The 19,748-nt window shown below is 37.9% G+C and overlaps 1 protein-coding gene across 2 annotated transcripts in view; it reads right to left on the bottom strand.

The window, feature by feature from the left end:
- Positions 1-274: 274 nt before the first annotated feature.
- Positions 275-19,748, bottom strand: part of LOC106153619 (A disintegrin and metalloproteinase with thrombospondin motifs 3) — a 29,258-nt gene continuing 9,784 nt past the window's right edge. The window contains exons 8-33 of one of the 2 annotated variants that reach the window (XM_013527615.2): positions 19,354-19,459; positions 18,968-19,105; positions 18,582-18,714; positions 18,181-18,294; positions 17,518-17,681; positions 17,331-17,394; positions 17,050-17,152; positions 16,776-16,906; positions 16,438-16,558; positions 15,891-15,971; positions 15,501-15,667; positions 15,064-15,223; positions 14,635-14,767; positions 13,671-13,878; positions 12,940-13,072; positions 10,512-10,667; positions 10,049-10,181; positions 9,045-9,302; positions 8,552-8,752; positions 7,743-7,943; positions 5,185-5,388; positions 4,297-4,488; positions 3,747-3,980; positions 3,242-3,449; positions 2,038-2,176; positions 275-692 (exon numbers count right to left, since the gene is read on the bottom strand). In XM_013527615.2, coding sequence (XP_013383069.2) covers positions 541-692; positions 2,038-2,176; positions 3,242-3,449; positions 3,747-3,980; positions 4,297-4,488; positions 5,185-5,388; positions 7,743-7,943; positions 8,552-8,752; positions 9,045-9,302; positions 10,049-10,181; positions 10,512-10,667; positions 12,940-13,072; positions 13,671-13,878; positions 14,635-14,767; positions 15,064-15,223; positions 15,501-15,667; positions 15,891-15,971; positions 16,438-16,558; positions 16,776-16,906; positions 17,050-17,152; positions 17,331-17,394; positions 17,518-17,681; positions 18,181-18,294; positions 18,582-18,714; positions 18,968-19,105; positions 19,354-19,459 — 4,034 coding nt within the window. In that variant the 3' untranslated portion in view covers positions 275-540. The remainder of the gene's footprint in view (positions 693-2,037; positions 2,177-3,241; positions 3,450-3,746; positions 3,981-4,296; positions 4,489-5,184; positions 5,389-7,742; positions 7,944-8,551; positions 8,753-9,044; positions 9,303-10,048; positions 10,182-10,511; positions 10,668-12,939; positions 13,073-13,670; positions 13,879-14,634; positions 14,768-15,063; positions 15,224-15,500; positions 15,668-15,890; positions 15,972-16,437; positions 16,559-16,775; positions 16,907-17,049; positions 17,153-17,330; positions 17,395-17,517; positions 17,682-18,180; positions 18,295-18,581; positions 18,715-18,967; positions 19,106-19,353; positions 19,460-19,748) is intronic. The other variant, XM_013527616.2, reaches the window with a different exon arrangement.

Genomic DNA, 19,748 nt, shown 5'->3' with positions numbered 1-19,748 from the left:
TATAAATATTCATTTATGTTAATCTGTGCTCGTTTTAGAAATAAAACTTTGGTAAAATACCGTCTTTGTGTCTGTGGTTTGCAACAATGTCCAATTAAACATTCCAGCATTAAAACAAACGCGAGGGAGGGAATTGAGAGGCATGCTTTTTACATGTGTATAACCCTGTCCATTACAAAACAGTGGCTTGGGTTTCCATGGCAGCTATTTTGGACATAATGTGCCATTTAATTAACAGCAGAATGCCAGTATATTGTTGAACGTACCAATTAAATACCTTTAGCATGCCTTTATTGTGAAAAGCACATATAGACGGAAAGGAATTCTTATTCCACACAATTCCCTTTTGCATATTTTAAACAACTAATCATTCCTACTCAACCATGTATATATATGAACCAACTCGATGGTAAAAAATAAACATCTATATCTTGAAAGTAAAAGACCACATAGAAAATAACTGACGCCGTAAGCTTCTGGCAATGCTGTGTTATAAATTAGCTTAGTTAAGCTCAGTGCCTTATGCTACTGGCATATGATTCAGTGTGTTCTTTCAAATTTGTCACAGGATGCACAGCACATATTATAATATGCCTGCAATCTACAATGCTCCTTTGCTCTTGCCGTTACCAGCTTGCAGAAGAATTTAGACTTGTCCCCGTTACATGGTGGCTTCGGTGTTGTTGGAGCAGCTAAAAAAAAGCAAACACTGTATAAAGATCGCGCAATTTACCAGTTCATAAACTGTTATTGCTGGGAAATTAATCCACTACAAATATGAAAAGGGATTCTCATTATCTCTACATATTATGATAAAAGTAACACTGTATGCATTCTTGCCTTAGGGACTAGATCACGAGAGTCTATAGTTTTGATCCACCATTTGTGAACCTCGGTTGGCCTTGAATGTAGCACAGGAGCCAAATGTCGTGCGCTGATATGTGAACGAGATCGCGCAGACGATTATGGCGTGTTTGAGCCTGTAATTTCTACAAAATATCAGTTAAGTTAAATAATGGGCCAAACAGAAGAATTTTTATAGTGTGTTATTTTATTTATTATTATTGTAGATTCCAATAACAAACGAGGAGTTTTTTTATCCCCGCAAGCTATGAGCTTCATAACAAAATTCCATTTTTTACGAGGTTACATATTGTTGACAGCTATGCCTCGCTTTCGAGTAATTACAACTATCAATTAAAACGAGGAAGTGGAAGTTCAACATGTTACATGTATTTCGGTTAATTTCACCCAAACAGTAAGGTTTTCTCATTTGCATAACCCTTATTTTAACCTTCTTACGATTTAAATGCATTTTGAAATAAATTTTTCATCACCTACCCCTCCCCCTACCCCCGCACAGAGAATATTTTCTTTATTTAGAGTGAGGGAAGGGGTATTTCCCGTGGGATAACATTCATCACTAAAAATACAAAGGGAATCCCGATACAATACAGAAAAAAAGGTCATTTTTAACAAAGTCTGGTGGATTTAGATTTTAACTCATACCGGTGTAACATGACAGAAAATCCGCTTCCTCTTTATTTGTACAGGTAAGCCTCGCCCTGGATGTTGACCCACTTAGGTCAGGCTAACCCTAACCATTATAACTAAATGGAGGGCGGATTTCGTGTTACACGGATCCTCAGTTTCGTTACACCGGCACATTCAACAAAAATTTCCAATATACTCTTCCAAACGACACCAGAAAACAAATTAAATCAAATCAACCAAAATTAAATTAAATTGTTTATTTCAGAGAGCGCGCTTTACGCTCATGCGCAGATGTTTGACACCTGTGCTCGTTCACAGATGGCGTATCAAAACGTTGTGTATGACTCCGGTTATCAAGTCTCCAAGTCAAGAAAAACTCTTTTATAATCTATTTATTTTTAAACTGTGATATTTGTCTTATAAACATACATGCATGTATGCTCTGCTGGTACATTGTAACAAACATCGGCATTTGTGAGACGTAGGGCCTACTGGAACACAATCTGTGATTTGTACTACAATTTTGACAAAATCTTCACTCACCGTCACACGACTCCAGTTGGCACTGTTTGGAAATAGGTGGTTTCTTTCCAAAGCAGGAGTACGGTATTCCATAATTTGGTGTAGGGATGTTACAGAACACGTCTCGTGTTTGCTTCCCGGTACCACAAGTTACCGAACACTGTGTGCATGAAATTAAATAAGTTTGGATTTGAAATATGGGGCTGTGCTTTCACTAATGGTTAACTGTAATTATATGTATATAAAGAAAATTAGACATCAAGTTTACACAAACGTGTATACATAAATATAATTTATTGGGCACAATTAAAGAATTTATGTGGGATGAGATTATCAATGTTAGACAAGCTTCCCAGGGAGCTTGGCTCTTATAAACATGTCATTGAGTGTACTTTTACTACATGGTATTCTGTGGCACAATAGCCAACGAATACCATAGTCTAAAAAACTCGAGAATGAAGAATTTTGATGTCTTTTTGATTGACCTTCTTCAAAATTGTTATTGCCACTGTATCGACAATAATTGCACTTAAAAAACACGATAGGTAGTGTTAAAAGCTATATGTTTGTCACCAATAACATCTGGTATCTACATGTACTTGAAAATTGGAAATTCCTGGAAAATTACTGGAAAACAACCAAATACGTCAGAAAAGGTCGTTAACTGTATTTTTCTCGACAGCATCAAGGTCCCTGGCTAAGAAACACTGGTCGCCAGAGTTCATTGCCAGGGTTTTCCTGTAATTTGCCTGTATGTTTTGCAGAATACGAGCTGTTTTGATGTGGAACCAGGTTTTAATACGCTACCAGTAATATGTAACATTATATGTCCATCCAGGGTGCACAGGAAAATTCTCTAACTACCTTGCCGAATCATATCATGGCTCCCCTCCCCAACATTTCATTCAGTGCAAAATAGCAATCCGTCCGTGCACAAAATAAATAAATAAATAAATATAAATAAATAAATAAAAACTTTACAATGGACGGTATCCTTTCTGCGTCCTTTGTACAAATACGAAACTGGCATCGCTGTGTCGTAGGTGGGAGGCATAAGCATTGCTTTGGTTGCAGAATGAATGCTAAATGATTGACCAGTTGTCAGCACAGAGTATTTTTTAAATCTCAAACGGAGCCGTACTACGGACGCAGAATGGACGCCGTCCAGTGTAAAGGGGGCTTCAGTAAGCGTTATCGGGTACCCCTGGGTTAAAAAATGGCATACCTGGGACCACTTGGTGGTTCTCCATGGTGCCGGGCATGCCACACGGTTGCACGGCTGTTTATCTTCAGGTTTCTCCTCCGCTACGCACGAGTCCGCCCTGGTGACGACTTCCTGTCCGCCGTAAACCTGAACACAGTTCACGAAACGCTCTTGTAAACCGTTGTTGCCACATGTCGCAGAACAGTCACTCCAGGTTTTGGTTTTCCATCTAATTGATATATTATTATCATTATTATTATTAATTTCGTTATAACTAATCTAAATCTGTTGCTGATATGTATAAATAAATTAAACAGGCCTACTTGTTCGAGGGCTACTACCTGTACTTGATCCCTTTCTGCGTCTTTTCCTTACCATACCAACCTACATTCACACTTTTGCCAAAAAAACCGACAAACTGCATAATATTTGACAATATTTCATGATCATGATTAAAACACAATTAAAGAAACTATACTTCTAAGCGTAAACATGTAGTGTTATTTGAACCCCCAAAACACCTTACTTATAGGAGATGGGCATTTCTGTTGTTGTGGTTAATGGCGTGGTGGACCTCGGGCAGTTGATTCTATTACACGGCTGTTTGGCCACTGGTTTGGTTTGGTCGTTACAGTCCGTAATGTCCACCTCAGTTCGTTTCCCAGTGCTCGGATCCACTCTCTCACAGAAAACGCGCCTTTCGTAAACGCCCGTGTCTCCACACGACGCTGAGCAGCGAGACCAGTCTCCGTAGGACCATCTGCAAATGTGACGCCACAGTAATTGACATAATTAATAATCGATTAATGATTTTAAAGGGTGGACCAAGGTTGTAATAAAATGATCACAGATCAATCATTAATTCACTTATTTTTTGTTTTTATATTACACTCTTCTAGTTCATTTAAAGTGCAGTTTAATCATTATCAGTGTTGCATGAGATATTCGTATTCATTTAATCCTAATTCTGTTCGATTAAAACGTATCTTTGGTCAAATTCAACAAAGTTAATCGCAGCATATAAATGTATATACATGTAGAATATTATAGAAAATACAAAAAAAAGCTAGACGTACAAGGCGTAGGGGCAGCGCCTACGATTACAAGCTCGCGTAGCGTCTGGCTTCTCGTTACCATTGCAATATATGTTGTCTGTGATCGACTCTCGGCCGGTTTCAGTGTTTAAACGTAGACAATGAATGTGGCGATTCTGAACTCCGCTGTCTCCGCAAGACTGAGAACACCTGGACCACGACTCCGTGGCCCAACTGAAGCACAAGCACAAGCTGAGATTAAGGGAGCCAGGTACACGCTGTGCTGTGTACACTATGTTTGCAGGCGCGTAGCCAGGGAGAGGGATGGGGGTGGGGGTGGGGTTTCCGGTGTTCAAACGATCCGCCCTTTTTGTCAGAAAAAAGGGCTGCTCTGTGTAAATTTGGATCTAGGCTTCATGGTTCCCATTTTTTTTAGAGAAAGACTCCCCTTCCCTTGCTGGCTACGGGCCTGGTTCGTTGGTAAATAAGTTGGAAATTGCCGTTTCTAAATGCAATATAATGCCCAATATAATACGGAGATTATCATGGTTCTTGAATAATAACAGTGTTGACTATTGTATTTATCTAATAAAATGTAGGCGACTTTGATTTAATGATACTAAGTCAGCTTTCCATGGATTTCTTAGGTGAGTATGGTGTCCCAGTAGCGAGTTGAAAGTTGAAATCCTAGCTCACTGATTAATCTATATTGTTAAATGTGTTAAGCAAATAAGCTCTAGCAAAACGTTAACTGTTAATGATAATACGGTTCAATAATTCATAATTAGCAGATAACATAATGTTGGAATATTGCACCAAATCACATCTCAAAATGATTCGATCACAGTTCATTATGAAAAACAGCAAATATATGTTTAATATGTAGACACCTGCTTTTATGGACAACTGTACAGTAGCAGTAATGCGCACCTGTATTCATAATTAACCGGGCAAGGGTTTCTATTGCAGTCTTGAACTTGGTCTGGTTTGCTTGTTTCAGAACAACGTGACACATCGTCAATATGTATTTCTTCGCCACTTTCCATGTCTCTTCGTTTGCAGAGTATTTTTCTTGTTTGAATTCCATCGTCTCCACACGAGGCGGAGCAAGATTGCCAATCGCCGATGTCCCAACTTCAAGAAAACGAGAAAAATTGAAATGATAAGAATTGTTTAGTTTCAGATGAGGCGAGTATATGCAAATGAATATGAATAAATGCATATGTACCGGTAGGTAGGCCTATATATTTTTGCAAAATGGTGAAATTAGTAGGAAAGTGGTAACGTAGAACGTAATCCTTAAATCCCACTACTTCGAACAGTACTGCTTTTTTTCTTTTAAATCTATCTGAGAGTGAATATTCATTAAAGTAGGGAGGTCAGGTCAACTTTGATAGTAACATAAATATCAGCCAAAGTGATCTTATTTCATAGAGAAATTCATGAGCTTTCCAAAACATTTTAATTTTTGAAAATCAAGCAAGCCAATCAAAAGTTATTAAATTTTCAAGAATGCTAGTCGGCCACAGAATTTTGAAAAAGTCTTATATGCAAGCATATGTAACAGTAGAAGCCAAAAGTGTCACCTAATTGCCTAATCAATTAAACAAAATTGGCATAACTTTTGAATGGAGTAAAATATCCAATTTGAAATTTTCTGGAAAGTTGCCAAGAAGAATCTGACAAGATATCATTTTCTGTAATTTATTCATTATTTCCATGGCAACCGTTGCTAAATATCAATAGCGATCAATACTATTTTTTTTATTTTTCAACCTTAAAGCTTCAGCATCACTGCCCAAAGGCTACTTTTGGATGAAAATGATTCTAAAAAATGTGCCATCACTAAAAACAAAAATAATGGCTTGTAATGTATCTGTTGCTATGGAAATAGTCATTATGATAGCTGTTGCTATGGTAACAGTTTGAATTATTTTTTAAACATTATAATCAAATTTTTAACTGATTATGAAGTGGGAAACACTATTTGTACTCAATTTATGAATTTAAGTTAAAAAGTAAACAAATACCATGTCACTGTTGCCATGGCAACCAATATTACAATGACAACTGCATATACAATTTTAAGGTTTAACTAGTGAAAATTGCCAGAATGCACGATGAAAATAAGTAATATCCGATTTTGGAAAGTTATCATTTTACCAAAAAAATTTAATTGATATTCGACATCATAGCAGCTAGGTAATACAAAAACCAGCCAGATTATTTGGACAGACTGCCATAACGTAATGGCAGTTTTAGGAATTTTCCTTTTTTATTTTTGTTAAGCAAAAATAAATAGATACTACTTTTGTTCACTTTGTTTGACTGTCATTTACCATTCTAGAGTTTTTCATATCTCCATGATTTTAATTAAGATTCCCCTTTTTATAATCACTAACGAGTTCAAAGGTGAAATGGGGCCGTAGCAATAGTCCGAAGGTTCAATCATTAGGCCCATCAACATCAGGCCTGTAGCCAGCAATTTAAGAGGGGGGTTCCTTTTCTGAAAAAGTAGACCTTTTACCATAAAATCATCAAGTACATAGATCAAATTGTACCCAGAGTGGACCTTTTCCCAGCAAAAAGGGCAGTTCTTTCGAACCCCCCCCCCCTGGCTACGGGCCTGAACATCGTACGTAATTTGTTTGAAAAATAAAATAAACTGTATATTCTTGAATTGCACACGTTTTATCAATATCCTTGGGTTTCGTGAACAATTCAAAGATTTTCTGATTAGATATTCTAATATCTTGATCTTCTTTCGGTACTGAAAGTGAAGTTGCTGTTTTATAAGCAGAGCAGCTTGGTGCGTTCGCCATTTTGTTTGCGGTAAGATCAAAGTCACTGATTTTCAAACGGCTGTTACGGCTCTATCTTACCAAAAAATGATAAATAAAAAACTGATTTGAACCGAGAATTAGTTTAAAAATTTAGGTAGCTAGGGGTTACAGAAATTTCAGAAATTCGTTATTCTAACTCTAAAACACAATTAAAAACTTTACAAGCTAGTTTTGGTTGCTGTTTTCCGTTGAGTAAACTTCTGTAACCCCACACTCGAACGCTTGTTTCATTCTCCTCATGAATATGTGTCCAAATACGAGGAAAAAACATCCGGGACGCCGTACGGAGCTTTTAGAAAAATGGCGCGAAACGCGCATGTTGAGCAAAATTCGTAAATAGTGGGAACCAAACGAGGAAGTGAAATCACCAGCGATTCCTCACAGCATTTTTGTGGCTAGGGGCTTACAACAGAGAAATAATGCATTGTTACACATATTGTAAGAAAGCCCATTCAATGCACTTTTAAAATATATTTTCATATTTATCATAGGACCAAAATCTTGGAAGTTATGATGGAAAACAAACAGCGAGGTTAGATTTTTTTCCCGTTTTCGACCGCGTGAGCGGTGTGACCTGACCTCCCTAATTAAAGCATATTTAAAGTAGAGACCGTTTCATTCAAGTTAAAAAACAAGAAAAGAAACCTATAAGTGTAGTTGATCGGACAAGGCGATAGGTGGCAGTCTTGGCGTGAAGATGGCTCGTCATCCGAGTCGCAGTTAAAGGGGTTAGTTTGCGTCTCAGTTCCACTCCGCCCGTCTATCTGCCAGCAGTTGACTTGCCTATCCTGCACGCCTCCATCTCCGCAGGTGACAGAACATGCCTCCCATTCCCCTACCTTCCAACTGCATATGAAATAAAAAAATCGTGCTGCGTTTAACTTAAACCAAAATTGTTATATGATTAAGTGTTAAACTCCATTGTTTAAACATTGTATAATTAACATCATTTTAATCAAATATACGCAATGTAGTATATAAGCTGCAATAAGCTATATATTTTTGTACATGAATTTGTATATATGATGAGTTATGACTTTGTTGTTTACTTGGTGCCCTTTATTGTTATTTCATTTTTTACCAAATCAAAGATTGGTATGAATTACAGATGCATGACGACTTGTTGCTTGTGCATAAAATCAAAAAGGTGAACAAGCTGGTGCTGAACCTGTACTCTCAATAATTGAAAAAGAAAAAAACACCCCTTATCTCTTCATTACTTGTGCATATGACATGTTTTTCTCATTAAATAATTATCATATCTGCCCTTATACAACTTGATCCATAACATTACGTTCTGGAAAACTCACTGCAATTCAGCCATCTGTTGACAGACGTACTTCCACATACATGTAATAGACATACTTCTTAATAGAACCCTTACATTAAAGACAAAAACAAGGCCCGCTGATTTTCCATGTTAACCAACATCTGTCAGTCACCACAACACTTACAGATAGATATTCTTCACTGGTTCCACACACGGAGCAATGGAGCATGGCCTCTCCTCCGCGGACGGCTTTTCGCCTGGTTCACACAGGTCGCTGTCAACCTCTATCTCTTCTTGCGAAGAAACCTTCACACAGAGGACAAACTTTGTCTCTATGCCCTCTCCGCACGTGGTGCTGCATGGGCTCCAGCCTCTACTGACCCATCTAAAACAATAAGTAGGGCATTTGTTACATAGAGAATCTATCGACACGAATAAAATAATAATAACATTTTTTCTTTCATTTTTTACGTTATGATGTTTTTTAACTGACGAAAATGTAATAAAAACAGAAAAGTTGCAGAAACAGGAAGTTATTTGCAATGGCCCATGTGTAAGATAAGTGTGTGCACTTAACATGTTTTACCGTCTTTAAATAAAGTTTATTATTATTATTATCATTATTAAAAATAGGCCTATAGACAGGAATGCGAGGCGAGGCTGGAACGAGGTTGCACCTGTAGATGAAATACTCTGTGCTGGTCACCATGGGCGGGTGGGTGGGTGGAGGTAAGGTGGTGGTGGTCGTCGTCGGGGTCGGACACGGAATCTCACGATTGCATTCCCGAATTGTCTCCGGCGGTTCTATGTCAATGCACATAGCATGACTGGTAGCGACATCCTCCCCCTCATGACTGATGAGACAGGCTAAAGGTCTTGATTGCAATCCCCTACCACAAGTTTTCGTACACTCGCTCCAGTTTCCCGCGATCCACCTAATGGTTAAAGAAAACAAAAGAAATAAAGAAATGCCATTAATATGAAAAAAAAAAAAATTATAACGAAAAATATCACTGTTTTAACGTTACGATGTATATCTCAGGACTTACATATGCAATATACGTGTGATATGAGTTTGTCAAGATTGCAGGGTTACCAAACTAAGGTGAGGCAGTACGAGCACTTACAATTCCCCCAGATTTATTCACTGTTAAAGGATCCAAGGGAGTGATGCGCCCCTAGTCCCAGTTTAATCAATCCCCCATATGAAGTGAGATGTAAATATTTATACAAATAACTCGTATTCCTAATCGTATTTCTAATCATGAAAACGTGATTATAATCATTGTAAGTGAATTTTTCTAGTCTACCACGCACTAATCTTAAAATATTTAACTATATGTGTCGTGCGGCTCGCATGTGTAAGTAGTCCCTGATTGCTTCTGACTTTCAAAAAAAAAAGGTAATCGGACAGCAGCTATATCAGCTACTGGTAATTTGGGTGATTTTAGAGTAGATACCGTATTTGTCCCTCACAAAACTTACATGTATATGTTGATTGCATAAAGCATCCTATGGAAGGCGACCTACAATTACACTGCCTCAGTGCTGGCGGTCATTGGCTAGACGAGCAACTACTGCTGCTGGTATAACTTGAAAACTTGCAAACTTATATGTACAGTTCTGTAACTGAGGCAATCGTCTTGATTTTTTTACACCTTTCGAGAATACATGTACCTACCGTGTCTCCGGACACCCAAACTGGTTGCAAGGCCGCAAATCTGGGTCCGGTTTTTCTAGATGAGAGCAGTGCGATTCAACCACAGCCTTTTGGTAGTACTTATCTTTACACAGGTAAACTATATGTTGAGTACCTGAATATGAAAAGCAAAACGCATGCACGTGAACACAATACAATCGAATTGCCTATTCGTCCACTTCAATTCTCCTTTCCCGCGAATTACACCACTATGATTTGTTTAATCAACGCCTTCCAGAATTAAACCCCACCTGTAGCAGACATCAAAATCATAATCTAACAAACGAAAATAAATTTTTATATCCAGCGCAATCCCTTATGATTTTTGAGAAATTATAAAAAAAATGTGATAACACATGTAGGATTTCAATAACAGTGTCAACATACACGTTAAAGGTAATGCAAATTTGTAGAAGATACTATAGAGATACAATGGGTCACGTACCAGTTCCACACGATCGGGTGCACTCGGTCCACTCGTCGAAGCGCCAAGTATACCTGTCATTAAGGACACTATTGACGACATTGCTGTCGGGCAAGTTGACAGGCGTATGGTCCTCACCAATCAAATTATCTTCCTTCGTCGACGGGATGAGCGTGCCTAGATGTAAATTGTCCAAAACTACATCTTACTTGTGTTTCTTACGGTGTTTCTAATGCTATCGAATACTAATTTACAATATGACTCATTGCCTTTGCACATCCTAGTAGTGGTATTGTTTTTTATTTAGCTTCTAGCAAATCACACACAAAGCGGAAGCAAAACAAAGGGTTTTGTGTTTCTTAAGCCACAACATCAGGAATATCTACAGAATGATTTTTATGATAAATATGATAAAACATCCGAGTCGTTCAAATCAATTTAACGCCCACCAATTTTTTCCAGTGTATAATGTCAAAAACATACCGATCTTGTCCTGCCTACGCTGAAATGTCGCTTGTTATAATTGCAATAACACAAAAATTATTGAAATTGTTATTTATTGACAGATTGGCAATATACGTAAAACATTTTAACGTAAACATCAAACGTGTCTAAAACGTTGACTAAAATAACAGTTCAAAAACAGATTTGTTTCCTGAAACCGTGAACAAACGTAAGCTATTCTGTTGCATTTTTTCTTAACGCAACACTTTTTCTCTCAATACTTTGGGTGAGATCACATATGATAGAGATAAACATCTACTCACGTAATACCTACACGGCCCTCAGAGTCCTCAGCAAACTAATGTTGTTATTGTCATACACATAGTAACCAAGTGTACAAAAATGCAGCATTGCACGATTAACTTGAAGGGGAAAACTAGCATCTTAAAACTGCTTTCCTTAATAACTGCTAGCATAAAACACTAATTATTAAATTATGCCTATCGAGTACTGCATAAGAACTTCGAATCTGATCTCTATAATGAAATGTATTCTGCCGCCACCAATGATGAGTAAAGACCCTATTGAATACTCCAATATTTAGGTCGTTGCATTATTTGACCGTTTTAATTCTCTTTTTTATTTCAGTTCATTCAGTTCTGTTTAATACAGGGCATATCTTTCCCATTGCTTTCATTTCAGGCCCATGTTAAAACTTAAGTAGTTATTTTAAAAAACCACCAGCAAAATCCACACCTTTTTAAATATTTATCACAAACCCAACTTAAAAATACATTCAATCTAATCACAGATGCTTTGTGAAAGACAAAGGCAGTTTCTTCTTGTTATTCAGTCACAATCGTCATAACATCACAATGTACATGTACAATACAAGTACAAACAATACACAGATTCAATGGGAACACCTCGACCTTTTTTTCGAGAAACGCCGAGCATATTCCAATTGACACAGATCCAGGCGTGCATGACAGTTTATTATGCAGTCATTGTTAGCTAAGCACAAAGAGAAGAGACTAGTTTGTAAGGCACAGTTCCAGATTTTTAAAGGTATATACGTATACAAATATATGTATTTATATATGAAGAAGTAGAGTGCATTACAAGCTGTTGCAAAACTACATGTACAAGATGATTAGTTCCCAGAAGAAGTGTTCCTATGATTAGTTCCTTGTTTCATTCGCCAGGTTATTGCACGTTCTACAGCAGAGTCTCTTGAAGCCTGGAAGGGCGCAGTAGCGTGCTTTAAAGGGCTTTGTGGCACAGAAAGAAGACTTATCCCCGGTGCAGCCTATAGAGAAAGAGAAGTGTTAAAAATCTATTGTCTTCTATATGTGTACTTTAGAACAGGTGCTTTCTCCTCAGGTGCTTCTATTGGGTTTCGTTAAACATGCAGTTTCATTATTTATGTTGGTAGTTTTTCATGTTGCCTAAGTCTAATATTTGCTAAAAGCACTTTTTTATAGTTTCGGAGGAAGACACCTATGTGTCCACACATGTTCAGCACAATGAATCCTTGTTATGAATTATTAAATATTCAAATATGTAAGAAAACAATAGATGATAAATATATAGAAGCCATTTACACCGCCAAGTTTTATCACTATAGCATGAGAATATACTTGTAAATCCATATTTATTCCTTGCAAGCACAAATATAACATATATAACATAATATCAATAGGCAAGACCCTAGCAATTAGACAGATGTGCCTGTCTGGTGACGTAATATCCCATGAAAGGGAGGATCGTGGATAACGCTTGCTCGTTTACAGACTACATATTTGTTTTAACCAATTCTGATTACCATAAAAAGAAGAAAAAAAAACAACAAAACAAAACAAGCTCAACAAAATGTTACTTTCAAATTATCTGAAGTAATTAGGTGATTTCTAACACCCAAACATTAATTTCAGAGCATGTTTATAGAACAATTCAAGAAAAAATATTTTATTGCAGGACGATTTCTCTCACACCTGACGCTTACCTGGACATGGTTTTCGGTGGCAAATTTTGGTGTCCGGGGGTCGCCTACCGTTACAGTTCTCAACGCCTCTAGAGTCTTTAGTATCACAGTATACTCGTCGAGTTTGTACACCCGTATCACAGGTTGAGGAGCACTGGAGTATTAATTGAAAAAAAAATGATAAACCAGAATGCGCCATTTACATCCCAATTCTAAAAAATCCGATCAACATATAAAAGACGGCAATTTAATTAGAGAGTGAACGCAAATATCGCCATTGAAGAGTGAAGTAAAGACCGACAAAGTTTCCCTTTGTCATTTTTCATTGGATCAAGCGAAGCATATCCAAGGGATAAAACACTGGGTTGGTAAAACACCCTCTGTCTCTTCATAATGGCAGTATCGCCAGAGGGAAAAAAGAGAGACTGAAAGCAGTAAGTCTACAGAAGGGCAATTAATCAACTTTTCTTTAAGATTCATTGTGAAGCTATGAATCCCTAGAAACATGTTTGTGCCGATACTATGAGCATGAAGTACGAAAAAGTAAAATTCACGGAATCATTACTGACAGCCTTCAAGATGTTTCAACATCTAAAGTTCAGGCCTCCTCAGTTCTCCCACCCATTATAAGTTGTGACTAAAATATGGCATCGCCTACACTTAAACTCAAAACCCCTATTTCTAACACATATTGGAGGGGGTTTGTTTCAACCTAGAAGATCTTGAACCAACTGTGTATGTACCATACCTACCTTAGACCACTCTTCAGTTGACCATTCTCCTGGGCAAGCCCTCCTGTTGCAGGGCTTCTCCCGTTCTGGTTTGCGCGATTTCTTGCAAAAATGTGGGCTGACTTCTTTTACTTTTTCTCCTTCGTTCTTCGTGCAGCTAACAATTCTGACTTGCGTTCCTGAGTTGCCGCATGTGGCGGAACATCCCTCCCACGGAGACGCTTCCCACCTGTAAGAAAGCAATATTCAGGTCATTGTATAATTGCAATGAAAAATATTTCGACCGCATATTGGGCTTTTCTGAAATTTATGTGTGCCATTTTTTTAAAAAGTATTTATTATTCGTGGTGTCATTGGAGGACAGTGCTTTCAGATCTGCTTGGAAGTAATCTGAATCAAAAGACCTGGCTGCCTTTGAAAGCAAACTGACATTGAAGGCTACATTCCCAAGCACAGTATAAATGTATGAGTACAATATCAAACTTAAAAAGACCACACGGTGCCAAAGACTGCCACTGGACTTTTCAGCTTAAGTACAACATCAGGACACAGGATTCATCCCAAAGCGCAAACCCATAGTCTTTCGAGACTGACGATGCCAATGATGAGTAGAAGTAAAGCAATTCTAGTAAGCTTCTAATTTAGTAACACACTTTCGGAACATCAGTACCAAAATGGCACAGAAGAACCTGTAAAAAGACCTATTACCCTAGCTGAATTAGGCTTCTGCTAGGAGTACGCAAGGATAAAGTATGCTATGCAGATATAAAGCAGTAGACGATGACTACAATACGTATGCCACAAGGGTAAATAAATTACTGGGTTTTGTCTCTTTCGGCTTTTGGGGAGAGGAAGAAGGGGGAAAGTGGTGCCTAAGATGCTAGGAAAAGGGAATGTGCTTATTGTGCCCTCCACTGGGCAAATGCTATACTTCTACCGAATAAAAAAAAAGATAAAAAAAGAGTATAAAAATATTGGGGCCCACCTTGCATCCACACATGGCGATTTGTTGCATTCCCTTCTGTAATCATCAGGTTTTTGAACGCCGGCACATTTTTCAGCATCGGCTTTCAAATTATCATAGACGTCTCTGCACTGATACTCAATGTGGGTAGTCCCTAGAAAAAAGTAATTTTTTAAAGGGTGCGACACGCCCACTCCCTTCTTGACCCCCACCGATACCCCTTTAATACGTGTTTATTTTCTACGGTTCTCTTAAGAATAAAAATAATTATTGAAATAATCCTGAGTGGTTATATTCCTTTATATGCATTTTTGTAACCGGGCCGAGGACTTCTGTTAGAATACCATTACATGGCAACCTCATCTACTTGTCTCTGCGTACGTTTCAAATATATTCCTTGTAATACTGTCACAATATGGATCTCACCCACTGGGGACCCACCATGCTTACCTCCTCCGCATTCCTCGGAACATTCCGTCCAATGATCAAACTTCCAACGATATCGTTTTGACACGGTCCCCGATATTTTGTTTGTTTGTTCCTCTTTGGACACCGTAAACTGATAATCTATGTCCACGGGGGTGGGGGTATTAGAGTGCATAGGATACACCTATTTAGAGATTAAATACTGTGATTATTTATTAAAGGTGAGTCATGATTTTATATTTGTAAATATAACAATCGTTCGACTAAATACTTACTTAATTTTCGGCATTCAGCATTTTACATTACTACGTCGCGTAGAATTAACTGATAGAATTTTATTTTTAAAAACTCCTGCAACACTAATAAATATCTTTTGTTGGTAGTTAAATGCATATTATTCATGCACGATATCCGTGCATCAAGCTCAAACAATTAACACGTTTACAAAGCAGAAAACTCACCATGACAAAAAATTCTTCTCCAAGCGGTCCGGTGCCCTTAATGCTCTCGGTACGTGCGTCGTTAGTGTAAACAAGCCTAGAGCCATAGGCTATAATATCTTTGGTAGAATACTCCTGCCGTTTCTTTCCGTTGAGCAAATATTTACCCGTTTTACCGTCTTTTAGAGCTAAAATCAGAAACATGGTCCGTTAAATAAAACTTCTCAGTTACTGATGTCGTTAATTTAAAAAACAATGTTGAGAATTTCAATTTGGCACTGTTTCAATCGACTGTACAAATATTACTGAAATAATACCGAAGCCATGTCATCAGTGTGATTGTCACTGGTTTGTATTGTTATTTTGTCTCCATGGCAACTCGATTTCAAGAATAGACTGCTAACTTCTTACCAAGAAAGTGTGCCGAATATACTCTTCGTTTGATCTCGATGTTCCTAGATCCTTTAGGTAATTTTACAACAGTCCTGTACCCTGTAAGGCAATGAAATGATATTCAAATTAAACATCTCAGAACCGTATACATACCGTAACCGTATCCATACCGTATACATGTACTGTGAGGGAGTAGAGGACAAGTGCTCCCCCCGCCCGCCCCGCCCCCCACACTCACACACACACACACACACACACACACACACACACATAAAAGTTTCAAGATTTTTGAAAATATTTTGGTATCTTTAAAAAGTATTAAATTTTTCCTTTCTTCCAGTCAACCAAAAGCCTCTTACTTCCCCTTCAGTCAGATGAGTAATACCGGTTGCACAAGTACATGTAGGTACTACTTACATAACCTTCCACCCTCCCCCGCCCCCACCAAGCACTTCTCTCAACCTACGGCCTGCACGTGCTACAAAAGTAATAATAATAATAATAATACAAAAATATAAAAACTAGTCCTTTCTCACTAGTGTTTGGGGATCTGAGATCAACTTACCATCTTTTGGTGTTTCCTTGTATTTGCCTTTCACGTCTCTGCAGTCCGATCCCGTACCCTCGCAGACACCGCACTTATCAGGTTTTTTCTTGGAGCCTTGAATTCCGTCACAACCAAATTCCTGAATAAATTAAACAAATAAATTATCCAAAAGAGCCTTTAACTCTTTTTCACAATCAAACTCGCGGAAAAGCGCCCATACTTATTTTTGAAGGGCATTTGGGCTCTGGGGTTGGTTGGAGATTTTTAAAAGTCAATAATTTTAATAAAATTCAACGAATGGCCAACTGAAAGGAAGAGAGGCCGTTAAATAAAAAGGTTGTTAAGCAAGGCCCTACCCTGCACTCTCCATCAATACACCTGTGGTATGGTGTTTCATAGGTACATGGGGTGCCATCTGGGACATCTTCGGAGACGACGATCTCGCCAGAATCGACAGATACACAATTCAGTTTGCACTGGTTAGATTCTGAAATGACAGACAAAGTAAAGAAATGATAACTATTCGTTCGCGTTTAAATAGTTTAGCGACGTTGGAATAACATACTTTCTGTATTACTTTAATAACATTTAGAAAGGTGTTGTTTAAGTATAGTAAAAAGCAATTCGTACTGTATTTGCTTTGGAATGTCGCCCATGCATGGTGTTTGTTGTTGTGCCACGGACTTTTCTTCTTACATAACTCTGAACGAACGTCTACCAGTTTTTCACATTCCTGGAGAGTAAATAAAAGAACAATTTGTAGAAGGCCAGTAAAACCAGATTGTTTCAAATATAGTAATTGTTCCTATAAATTCAATTGATCTTTTTGGAACCAAGCCCGTTTTAATTGGTTCGAGTGCGATTTATATTGAAAACAGGTTTCTTTAATAACAACATATCGACACACTTACATTTTGATTGCATATTTCGTGCTCTGTGTCAAAGCCTTCACATTCCTTTGACTTTCTGTCCGGTCTGAAACAATCAAATGATATACCAATTAAAATCCAATTTCACAAAATACGTAAATTTAAAAAGAATGAAGCATAGTAAATGAGTAAAATTTGGCAATTTCCATGTCAAAGTAACAGTACTTACTCAGGATTGTCACATGACCGTGACCTCAGACGTATCCCTCCGCCACAGGTCTGTGTGCAATACGACCACTCCGCCCACGTGGTCCAGGCGCCGTGGATGTCTACATCCTCAATACGACTGACCGTGCTGGTGCCTTTTGGCTCGCAACGTTCATTCATGCACCACTGTTTTGATGGCAAATGGGGAAAAAAGAGAAAAGATATATCAATTTCAGAAAGAAAACTAGAGAAAATGTTTATATTCTTGAGTGACTTTATCATTAAGCAAATACAAAATTTACCAGTTTGATCGCTTCAGAAATGTTTGTATTAATCTGAGATTTCTAAAACGACTAAAAAACTTCTGTAATAATAGGGCAGGGTAAATAACTTTTTTGGAAACCTCTAGAGGGACAAATGTGTTCTGAGGCAAAATGGGTCAAAAAGTCCATTTCTGGTGACAAATTTGAGCTTTGAGGATTCTTCGGGTCGATAATTCCACCAATTTTGGAAACGCATACACACGTGTAATACACGTAGTAAATATATGCACGTATATACCCGTGGTGAATAGGATTGGGTGAATCTAAAAAAAAAAAATAATAATAATACTAAGGATTTTCTGTGGCAGAGATTGATGCTTAACACACTATTAATGGAAAAACATCAAAACAGCAATACACACGTAGCCAGGTTTGCATTCGGTCCCTGGAAGCGGTGGTCCTTTCTTGGTTTTACAGAGTAAGGGGTTGTCGTGTGTAGCACACCACAGATACTGGCACGGATCGACGTGATGGAACTGGAAGAGGAAAATATTCCCTAATCAGATCACAAAATATAACGCTGTAATAAGGTTGTTAAAATGCTACTGTTTATTGAAATCTTAATACTGCCGGCATTAAATACTTTTAAAGTTTCCAAAGAGATACAACTAATCTATGAGCATTCATGTTTACTGATATACCATTACCTGTAAATTTTTTAAAAATTTTTAGTAATATTTGTAAGTCGTTGCTTTGGAATATTCTAAACCACAATTACTCAGAAACTACGTGTATATATATATTAGTAGAATATGGTAGTTACTGCTTTGCAAAGGCCGTATCCATCTCCAAACTCCTGCCTGCATTGTTCATCCATATCCCAGTTCTGGCCCATTGGGTCAGCAACGCTGGCCGTCGGGGGCCTAAACGGGTTATCATCAAGGCAGGTATACTCGCTATAGGATAGAAAAGATACTGGTCAGGAATCATGAAATATCGATTGCAACACGCAAAATCTACGTATAGGGCCCACTGATAGTGTTGATATCATTGTGCGCTATTATATGCAACCTGTGGTGTGTAAATTTAAAACATATTGATTTTGGTCTGATCATTTAGTCCTCAAAGTCTGTTTTATCCATTCATTACAACATACGAAGACAGCGGTGAAATTGAAAAAAGGAATCAGAGGCCGGTTTCATAACTTACTGAAAGCGAAGTTTTAGTTCGTGCGCGCTGCAAGAGGACCAGTAGTATCTTGAAAATGTCGATTGCACTAGGGGTGCCATGATAGATTCTCCACTGCCATCACAGTTGTTTCCTTGTCCATCGTGCAGCATTCCAAACCTAAAAGTAAAAACAAACGTGAGGTCTTGTGTAAGAGAACCTGCAATTTGCTTATTTGCAAAAAGTAAAAAAGAGATGAAGAAGAAGATTAAACCTACATCTCATAGATAATGCTTGATTTTGCCACAAGTAAAAATAATCCAGGTAAATTCAGACAACACGGTTGACCATCTCATTATAAATCGACATTAGTTTAATCAATAATAGCAACAATCGCAGGACACACACTGTCGCACAAGGTTACTCACACGTGACCCGTCTCGTGGGCCATGACGAAAGCCGACGTCAGACCATCATCTTTAGTGACTGCGCAACTGCGGTCTGGCTGGCACATTCCTGTTACTGGTGCGTACCCTGGATGTGGAAGTGAATAGAACTCTTGAATTACCATGCATACAGTCTATGCCTGTGGTCTTACACTGTTCAAACTCATGCAAACACATTTAAACAAACCTTTAAACGTTTCAAATTGTATTAATTCGTAGAATTTCAGTGTGTTCACATGAAAACAATCGGTTTGTGTCAATAAGTATACGATTCCTTCATTGGACTATTTCCAGAAAGCAGAGTTTTCATTGTTTAAGCACAACTCTGTGAAGAAAACATTCCCTGGTCTTTATCTACAGAAAGGTAACAATTTCAA

Source organism: Lingula anatina, chromosome 2, assembly GCF_051362555.1.
Source record: "Lingula anatina isolate TDL-2025a chromosome 2, LinAna3.0, whole genome shotgun sequence".
NCBI lineage: Eukaryota > Metazoa > Brachiopoda > Lingulata > Lingulida > Lingulidae > Lingula > Lingula anatina.
Note: the sequence above shows the minus strand (reverse complement) of the source record. Positions and strands in the feature narration are given on the sequence as shown.